Raw genomic sequence first — 10,771 nt, forward strand, 5'->3', positions numbered from 1 at the left:
TGCATATGAAACACAAGGAGAGCACCCTGGTGCCTCCAAATCCTATTCAACTCCACAGGCTTCATTCTCTTTTCCATACCTGTATCTCTGGTTCTCATTATTCACAATATATTTAATTATTCAATCAAATCTCAGATGTACATAATTTCAGAATTGATAATCCCTACTTCTTTAACAAAATTTTGTCAAAGTGCAAGTGTTGTGAGCAGTTCTTCATGTTTTTACAGTGTCTGGTCAAAATACTGTTTTCCAAAATTACTTAGGTTATTTGCGTTTATGGTGTTCGTTACTAATATGATTAGATTCATTTGTTGTCTCAGATTCCATTTTTGATTTTCTGCACAACCTTGTTGATTTAATTAATTTACTAACTGATTGTTTGATTTGGGGTACGTGAAACTACTGCTTTGAAGAGTCAGAGCTGCACAAAACTAGGTATGCAGTGAAATGTCCTGCCCCTTTGTCCCTAGCACTCTTTCCCCATCCCTCACTCATCCATTCTATTCTACTCACTTTCTTTGTGGTAACTCACTACTAACTCCTGACAATCACTCTCTGTATGCATTTTATAGTCTGTTATACAAATGGAACCATTCAGTATGTAACTATTTTAGCCTATTATCACTTGCCACAATGCTTTTAAGATCCATCTAGGTTGTTGAATGTATCAATAGTTTGCTCCTCTTTATTGCTAACTAGTGTTTCCTTGTACCGAACATGCTACTGTTTATCTCTTCACCTGTTGAAGGACATTTGGGTTTTTAGGTTTTGGTGATTAAGAATAGAACCGCTGTAAACATTTGTGTACTAATTTTTGTGTTAACATAGGTTTTTATTCCTCTGGTGTGTGGGATTGAAAGGTCACAAGATAGGTTGTGATTACACTCATAATATACTGCCACATTCTTTTATCAAGAACACAAATGATAATAGATGTTGGCATGGATGTGGGGAAAAAGGCACACTTGTACCTTGCTGGTGGGGTTGCAAATTGGTGCAGCCACTCTGGAAAGCAGTATGGAGAATCCTCAGAAAACTTGGAGCAGACCCACCTTTTGACCCAGTTATCTCACTCCTCAGTTTATACCCAAAGGACTTAAAATCAGCATACTACAGTAATGCAGCCACATCAATGTTTTAGCAGCTCAATTCCCAATAGCTATATTGTGGAACCAACCTAGATGCCCTTCAACAGATGAATGGATAAAGAAACTGTGATATATATATATATACACACACACACACACACACACACACAATGGAATATTATTCAGCCATAAAGAAGAATACTATTATGGCATTTGCAGATAAATGGATGGAACTGGAGAATATCATGCTAAGCGAAATAAGCCAATCCCAAAAAACCAAAGGCTGAATGTTTTCCCTGGTAAGTGAATGATGATATATAATAGGGGTCGGGGAGAGGGGGATGAGAGCAGAATGGAGGAACTTTAGATTATGTTGAAGGAAATGAGAGGGAGGGGGTATGAAAAATAGTGGAATCAGACAGACATCATTACCCTATGTACATGTATGATTACACTAATGGTATGACTACATGGAGTACAACCATAGAAATGAAATGATGTACCCCATTTGTGTACAATGAATCAAAATGCAGTCTGTAAAAACCAAAAAAAATTTAAGAAAAGATGCTGCCACATTATTTTCCAGAATGGCTGCATCATTTTGCATTTTCATCAGCAATAGATGAGAATTCTGGTTGCTCTACATTCTTGCTAGCACTTGGCAACATTCATTTTTGTATTTTAAAATTTTAACCATTCTAACAGGTATATATTGTGGTATCTCATCATAGTTCAATTTTCATTTTCCTAAGTCAATGATGCTGACCATCATTTAACACTTGATATGTTTTAGATACAAGTTCTGTCAAGTACATAATTTGTAAATAGTTTCTTCTGTTATGTAGGTTGTCTTTCCACTTTGTTGATAGTAGCCTGTGAAGCACAAAAACTTTAAATTTTGATTAAGTTCTTTTTTTTTGTTGTTGTTGCCCATGTTTTGGTGTCATGATTTGTCAGGATTATTACTTGCCAAATTGAAGGCCATGAGTAAATACCCATATGCTTTCTTCTGAATTTAATAGTTTTTGTTCTTATATTTAGATCTTTGAGCCATTTTGAGCAAATTTCAACAGATTATGTGAGAAAAGGGCTCAATTTAATTCTTTTATATGTGACTGTCCAGTAGTTCCAGCACTAATTGTTGAAGACACTTTTCTTTCCCCACTGAATAGTCCAGCCTTGGTCAAAATCAATTAACCATAGATTTATGGGTCTATTTCTACACTCTCAATTGTATTCTGTTGACCTATATATGTCTATCTTTGTGCAGTACCACAGTATCTTGGCTAGTGTTTCTTTGCAGTAAAGTTTAAAAGAGAGAAATGTAAATTATCCTACATCATTTTTCTTTTTCAGGATTGTTTAGACTATCCTAGTTCCCTTAAAATTACATATGAAGTTTAAAATTAGGTCAAATTGTCAGCTAGGATTGTGTTGAATCAAAAGATCAGTTTGGGGCATGTTGCCATCTTAACAATGTTGTCTTTGTAAACATGAACCATTTCTTTAGGTGGTCTTTAATTTTTTCAACAATATTTGCTTGTTTTCAGAATATAATTTTTGTAGTTTTGTTAAATTTGTTCCTAAGTGTTTTATTCCACTTGATGCTATTATGAATGGATTTTTTCTTTATTTTCAGATTGGTCATTGTAAGTGTGTAGAAATATAATTGATTATTGTATGTTGGTGTTATATCCTGCAATCTGCAATCTATTACTCAGTTGTAATATCTTAACATTTTTTCTATCATGAATTTTGTCATCTGCAAATAGAGATGGTTGGCTTCTTTTCTAATTTGTATATTTTCTCCATTTTCTTGACTACTTGCTCTGCCTAGAACAGATGTGGTAAGTACAGACATTTTGTCTTGTTCCTCATTTTAATGGGAAAGCATGCAGTTTTATAAGTATTCTTTTTAGGTATATATATGGTTTTATTTTTGTTTTCTTTTGTAGTACTGGGGATTGAACCCAGGGGTACTCTACCACTGAGTTACATCTTAACCACTTTTATTTTTTGAGACAAGATCTCCCTAAATTGTTCATGCTGGCCTGGAACTTGCAGTTCTTCCTGCTTCAGCCTTCTGAGTTGCTGGGATTATAGGTATGTGTCATTGCCTGGCTCTAGTTCTTTTTAATTTTGGTACCAGGGATTGAACCCTGGTGCTTAATCACTGATCCACATCTACAGCCCTTTTTGTTTTTTATTTTGAGACAGGGTCTTGCTAAATTGCTCAAGGCCTTGCTAAGTTGCTGAGGCTGGCTTTGAACTTGGGATCCTCCTGCCTCAACCTCCAGAGCCACTGGGACTATAGGCATGGGCCATCACAACCAGTTTCTAAGCCAGTTTTTCTGGCTTTAGACTCATTCATTGATAGTATTTTTCTTTTAGTACTTAAAATAAAAATATAATTTCCCTTTTATTTTTCTTTTCCCAGAGGACAGATTTTCTTTGGGTACTAAGGACTCGACTCCTTACATGGGTTTAGTGGAAGTCATGGGGCAGCACCAGCAGGTATAAATTGAGATGGCGTCTTTGGTCTTTCCTGATTTAAGAGATTAATTCTTGACCACTTTGCTGGCACCACTCATGCAATAATGTCACTTCACATATAGCTTGGGGAGGACACAAGCATCAGACTTTTTCTTTGGAAATATTCCTGATGGCCATGGTCTCTACTATGTTTTGAATGACAAACTTTTATAGCTCTGTCCTCGGATACACATAAGGTGCAGGTTGAGCAGTGGAAAGGCTGCATGTGGCCTCAGCCACACTGCTGTTGTTCTTTATTTTTTTCTTGGAAGTGAGGACAAAGACTCTTTAGTACTTTAAATATGTCAATCTTCTGCCTACTGCCTCCTTGATTTTCGTGAGAAATTTGTAGTTGTTATTCTGAGAATCCCGTGTGCATGATGAGTCACTTTCCTCCTTTTATCAACAAGATTCTTTGTCTTCAACAGTTTATGATGCTTCTATATGAGAATCTCTTTAAATTGATCCTGTTAGAACTTTGTTGAGCTTTTTGGAAGAACAGATTATCTTTTGTCAAATTTTATCTTTTGTCAAGTTTTCAGCCATCGTTTCTTTAAATATTCTTTGTCCTTTCCCTTCTATACTCTTTTTTCTGGAAATTCCCTTATGTGTATTTTGGTTTACTTAGACCTCTGAAGCTGTTTATTTTTTCATTATTTTTAAATTTCTGTTCCTGAATCATGTCATTTGATCCATCTTCGAGTTTACTGATTTGTTCTATTCCCTGACCAAATCTTCTGTTGAGCCCATTTAGGTATTCATTTAAAATTATGTGTGTGTATGTGTGTATTTACATATATGTAATTGCTGAATTTCTATTTGATTTGTTTTAAAAAGCTTCATCTTGGGCTGGGGTTGTGGCTCAGTGGTAGAGCACATGCTTAGCATGTGTGAGGCAGTGGGTTCGATTCTCAGCACCACATATAAATAAATTAAAAGTCTGTCAACAACTAAAAATATTTTTTAAAAAGCTTTATCTTATTGATATTCTCTATTTAGAGAAATATCATTCTCACATTCTTTAATTTCTTTTAGTTTTTTGAACATATTTAAAATAACTAATTTAATATCTTCATCTAGTAAGTTCAGTGTCTAGTCTTGCCTAAATATAGTTTCTACTCATTATTTTTCTGTGTGTGGACTTTACTTGGTTATCATTTCTCTTCCTCCTTCTCTTCCTTCTTCATCTCTTCCTCCTCCTCCTCCTTCTCCTTTCAGTGGTACTGGAGATTGAACCCGGGGGGGGGCTCTACAATTGAGCTACATTCCCAGCCCTTCATATTTTTTGAGATAGGATCTCACTAAGTTACTCATGCTGAGCTCAAACTTGTGATCCCCTTGCCTCAGTCTCCTGAGTCACTGGAATTATAGGCATGTGCCACCATGCCCAACTTAATTGTTTCTCTGTATGCCATTTTGTTGTTGAAAACATTTAAAATAATATGGCAACTCTGGAAGTCATATTTTTCCTGTTCTCTAATTTTGTTGTTGTTGTTTACTATTGTTTTCTTAGTGGATTTTCTGAATTATCTGCAAAATCTATATTCTTGGTTGTAGATGGTCATTGAAGTCTGTGTTTGCTTAGCTAATAACAAAGATTTCCTTAGATTCCCGGAAGCAATGAGTCTTCCAGTGCTCTGTGAACATGTTGTGACATATACTCAAATCTCATTCAGGCAGTTTACATCCGTCTTGGATTTCACTTCCTGTCTGTGCAGTGCTTCAGACTTAAAAGAGTTTAACTCCCTCTTATGTCTGATCAGCGCATGCACACAGACCTTACCATGCCCATAGTTCTACCATGAATGTGTCTTTTTGTAGTTCCTAGGGTATGTTACAGCTTTTCAAGGTTCCCTGTGGACATCTTATTCCCTGACATTTGGTTTAAACTTCTTGGTTAACATACTGTTTATATCAACTTTTATCTACCACCGCTGGCATGCATTATGGTCAATAATTGCCTATGGTTCTTTTGACTAATTATCCACAGGAAAAAGATTGTTTTGTCCAGGCTAACTCAGGGTCAGGTCAAGTAAAAACAGCTTTGTGAGTTCTAGGGAACAACCAGACAAGTTCAAACAATGAATTTTCTCAAAACAGGGTGTTAAAGGAGCTCTAATTCTTTGGTACCTCCTCCAGTGACTTCCTGTTTGCTACTTTTTGCCAAGATTGTGGGCTGTTGGTTTTCACTTACTGTGGAGTTGGGGAGGGAGAAATGGGATAAGGCAAGCTTATTATGCTAATGAGATCACAATTGTTAATGATATTAACCATAATTCTCAACACCCCCCCGCCCAGGTTATGGCAAGTCTTTGGTTAATTTTGGGGGTTCTGGAAATTGAATTCTTAGTTTTTCTTGAGTTCATTTTGCTTTTATGGAGGAGATAATTTTTGGAGGTCTTATGTCATTTTTGCTGATGTCACTGTGTATTTTTTATTTTATTAGATGCCCTTGGGATTCCAATATAAATACTTAATTTTTCATAGTTTACTTAGAATTAATAGTCTACCACTTCATGTGCAATATAAAAATCTCACTACCAAGTAGATGCTTTTATTGTCATTCCTTCATTCCATAATCGTCATTTGTATCACCTCTTTTTACATTGACATCCCATCAGGGTTGTAGTTTTTGTTTCTGAAAATGATGTTTATTTTAAAGAACTAAAAAAAATAGTAAATTGCTTTATTTATCCAGCTAATTATTCATTTCAGTTGCTTTTCCTTCATTTGTAATATTCAAAGTTTCTCTCTAGTTTCAATTCCTCTGTCTTAAGAATTTCCTTTACCATTTCTCTTAGAGTAGTTCTGCTGGTGATAAATTCTCTTCACCTTCTTTCACTGAGAATATCTTTATTTCACCTTCATTTATCAACAATATTTCAACGACATATAAAATTGCCAAGATGAATGTTGATTCTGAGGAATGGGAGGTAATGAATTTTGCAGCCAACTTGGAGAGAAGACTAGTGAGTGTGACTGGAGGATCAGGTCCTTCTGCTGGGTTCTAAGACCCTAATTCCACAACAATGTCATGATGAGGAGGAGACCATCCACCTGAAGGTGAGTCACCACATGAAGGTGTGAAGCTCGTGATGCCCAGGTTTCTGGTGGAGTCAGGAACAGGGGACAGAGACACCTCTTCTAGCTGTGGCATAATGGACAGAAATTATGATAGATTATACAATAAAAAAAGGACAATTAGCTTTTCTTGATATACTACTACAGTGATGATGATTTCCCAGGGGTACAGTGACAGTGGAGAAAAAAGTGGTTCACTTTCTTCTGGCTTATGCTCTGTAATCTGCATCCCCAGATGCTTTGATCACAAAGAGTCTTTACCCAGGAGACTGGATTTTCCCATGCTCTATATTGTGTGGTCATCTGATAGTAATGAAGTCCCCATTGCAACATCTTGTTAGAACCCTAAGATTATATGATGATTTCCTTGTCATTTTGTGCTCCTTGGTGAAGAAGGGAGGAAATACTGTAGTTAAATACAGTAATATGCTGGATGTGGTGGTACATGCCTGTAATCTTAATGGCTCAGAAGGCTAAGGCAGGAAGATCTCAAGTTCAAAGCCAACCTCAGCAGCTTAGTGAGGTCCTAACTAACTTAGTGAGACCCTGTTGCAAAAAAAAAAGTTAAATGGGCTGGGGATGTGGCTCAGTGGTTAGGTGCCCCTAGGTTTAATCCTGGTACACCAAAACAAAACAAAACATAGAAAAAAAACCTAATCAGTATATGTTGCTAAACAATGGGAATATGTTTAGAACAATGCATCATTAGGTGATTTAATCATTGTGTGAATATCAAAGAGTTATTTATACAAAGTAAGATGATTACCACATTACTTGGAGATATAATCTATGGGATCATCAGCACATATATGGTCCATTGTTGACCCAGACTTTATTATGCAACACATCACTGTAGCAAACTTTCCTCTTAATATTCCATTTTTATTATAATCTGATGAAAACTGTTATTGGTGATTATAGTATGGCAGTAGCTATGTACATTAGATTGATAAAATGCAAATCACAGGGCTCTGTTTTGGCTTTAACAAAAACCATTGCATGTTTGTATGAGATGATGGATTCTATTGAATTTTAGTTCCCCTTCCCTGTGGCAATTACTTGAAAGATAAAAGATGAAAGGGAAGACAGAAGAGGATTAGTATAAGAAGGGGGAAAGTAGAGAAAAATGATCCTGAAGAAGGAAAGAAAACGTGTGTAATTAATTGAATACTTATGTCCCCGCCAATTCATATGTTGAGGTTGTAACACCCAAGATGTTTGTCTTTGCAGGTAGAGTGTTTGAGTGGTAATTAGGTCTTGAGAGAAAACCCCTCATAATTGGTATCAGTGACCCTTATCATAGTGCCCCCAGAGCTAACTAACCCCTTTCACTGTGTGAAGACACAGCAAGAAGCATAATCTGAGTCAGAAAATGGGCCTTCACTAGGCATGAATCTTGATCTTGGACTTCACAGCCTCAAGAATTTTTAGAAATTAGTTTCTGTTGTTTATAAGCTACCAAGTTGGTGGTATTTTGTTATAGCAGACCAAATAGACTAAGACAACATGTTTAGGAACCAGAAATAAGGATACAGTGGTGTTGATGACTGCCAGATGCTCTGATACACTCAAGACTAAGACTTGATTGATTTATAAGGCCAAAAAAGACATAAAGGAAGCACTTTAAAATTGAGACAGCTTGTTATTTACAAACAAATAAAAAGGAGGAAAATCCAAAGGTATCAGCTTCCTAGGTCCTTGTCCCACATCCAAACAGGATGATATTGAAACCAAAGTGGTCGAGTGTTTGCAGCACTTTTGTGGGATACCTCACTGGTGAGGAAACAAGTCCAGACTACAGCTAGATCTCATGAAATTCTACACCTATTTCTTAATGGTATAGGGCAGGATGCCTCATGCTCCATCATAACTTGGAGGCAATAATGTGGCATGCCTCCAAGGGTGTACAAGGAGTAGAGTGAGAGATGGTCTTGAGGCAAGTCCTGACAGTCCTTCCATATTCTGTGAGGATCAGTAGGCATCCTTTCAAGTGTCAGAATAACTGTGGTTCAGGCCTTTGTTTGCATGGCCCACATAGATAGGTGCAAAGACTCTGAAATGCAATGATAGACTAGTTTGCCTACACTGACAGGCCAAATGAAGAGAGATAATACAGCTAGAAAGGGGCATCACAGGGTTAGGAAATCTGTAGAAGGGAAGGCAGTAAAGATAGGATGGAGAAGAGAGGAAATATTGACAGAAATGCTAATGTTTGAATTTAACATGTTTTATGGAGATATCTTTTTTCTTTTTTTGGTAAGGGGGATTGCACCCAAGAGTGCTTAACCACCAAGAAAAACTACCAGATCTTTTCATTTTTAATTTCGAGACAGGGTTTTGCTAAGCTGCTGAAGCTGGCATCCATCTTGCCATCCTCCTGCTATAGCCTCCTGAGTTGCTGAGATTACAGGTGTGTGTGACAACACTCAGTGACATTTTTTCTTAATGGGATCTCTGTCTCTCTTAGATACTGCATAGTCACACTGAAACACTATAGAGGCTCAATTGTGTGGCCTGGGGAACTCAACATTTTTACAAATCATGAAGAAACTCTTCTTAATTTAGAAGAATATTAAACAGTTTTCCCTCAGGTCTCCCTGGATCCCCCATCTTTCCCCAGCAACCTCCTGAATGCCCTCTTTACCTCCTTGTTCCTCAGGGTGTATATGAGCGGGTTAAGTGAAGGAGTGCCCACTGCATAGAAGAGGCCAAAGAACTTGCCCCTCTTTTGGGCATATGGGTTTTTGGGCTGGAGGTAGACGGCAATGACTGAGCTGTAGAAGATTGTGACAACCATGAGATGGGAGGAGCAGGTTCCTAAAGCCTTTTTCCATGCTTGGGCAGAGTTAATCCTCAGTACTGCCTGAGCAATGGCACAATAAGAGACAAGAACAAGGCTGAGAGGAACCACCAGGATGAAGAAACTGGACACAGCTAACTGCATTTCATTGTAGGTGGTGTCTCCACAGGCGAGCTGAATTAGAGAAGGAACCTCACACAAAAAATCATCTATCTGTCGGTGGGGACAGAAGGGCAGGCGGAGAGTGGGTGGCGTCTGGACTATGGATTGGGCCAGACCCAAAACCCAGGCCACGGCTGCCAGCTGCCGGCACAGGCGGGGGTGCATGATGGTGGCATAGTGGAGGGGCTGGCAGACAGCCACATAGCGGTCAAAGGCCATCACTGTCAGGAGGATGCACTCAGTGGTTCCCAGGGACATGAAGATGAAGAGCTGGATGAAGCAGCCCAGAAAGCTGATGGTCTTGGGGCCCCAGAGGTTGACCAGCATCTGGGGGACACAACTTGTAGTGAAGCAGAGGTCCAAGAAGGAGAGGTTGGAGAGGAAAAAGTACATTGGGGAGTGGAGCTTGGGGTCCAGCACAGACAGCAGGATGATGAGTGTGTTGCCCACCAGGGTGAGGAGGTAGGAAGTTAAGACAACCACAAAGAGAATCCTTTCCAGTCCTGGGTGTTCAGAGAAGCCCAGAAGGAGGAATCCCACTGGGGAGCTTTGATTGACCATGACTTGTTTTTACTCCAATCTGAAGCACTGAACCTGTCAGCCCAAAGTGACGTCAATGTAAAGTGCTTTTTGTTCCTGCCAGATGGACCTCTGTCTTCCTCTGCTGCTCTCCAGGCTTCCTTTTCCTGTTCCCTATGGCCAAATGTTTACTGGCAGCACAAATCCAGGAGTGTTCTGGACAATGGTTGGAACCTCGAACTGGTGCCTCTGACTTTCTGGTTGAGGGCAAAGAAAGTTGCAATAAAATATAGTTTAATTAACTACCCTTGAACAATAGCACATTAAATACTCATTTTGTCCTGAATACTGTGGTAGTTCTCTGAATATTCCATTATGTCTACATAGGAAAAATTAGCAAAGAAATCTTTGTGTTAGAATTTCTCTATCAAACTTATCTATGCAGGATTATTTTCTATTTTGGGTTATAAGTTTTCTAGAATCATTCATGTTTTATCTGTTTTATTCTTTGTAGGGGAACCAATCAGAGGCAGAATATATATACACATACACATATAAACACATTTATATACATATATAATATTTTTAT

General features: G+C 38.1%; 1 protein-coding gene across 1 annotated transcript; it reads right to left on the reverse strand.

Moving 5' to 3' along the window:
- Window positions 1-9,288: 9,288 nt before the first annotated feature.
- On the reverse strand, window positions 9,289-10,224 carry LOC306665919 (olfactory receptor 2H1-like; the record flags this gene model as incomplete). Its single annotated transcript, XM_079147584.1, has 1 exon — window positions 9,289-10,224. One exon carries the CDS (start codon window positions 10,222-10,224, stop codon window positions 9,289-9,291), a length of 936 nt encoding a protein of 311 aa, XP_079003710.1.
- Between the last annotated feature and the right edge of the window lie 547 nt (window positions 10,225-10,771).

Source organism: Sciurus vulgaris (assembly GCF_902686455.1).
Source record: "Sciurus vulgaris genome assembly, chromosome: 7".
NCBI classification, from domain to species: domain Eukaryota; kingdom Metazoa; phylum Chordata; class Mammalia; order Rodentia; family Sciuridae; genus Sciurus; species Sciurus vulgaris.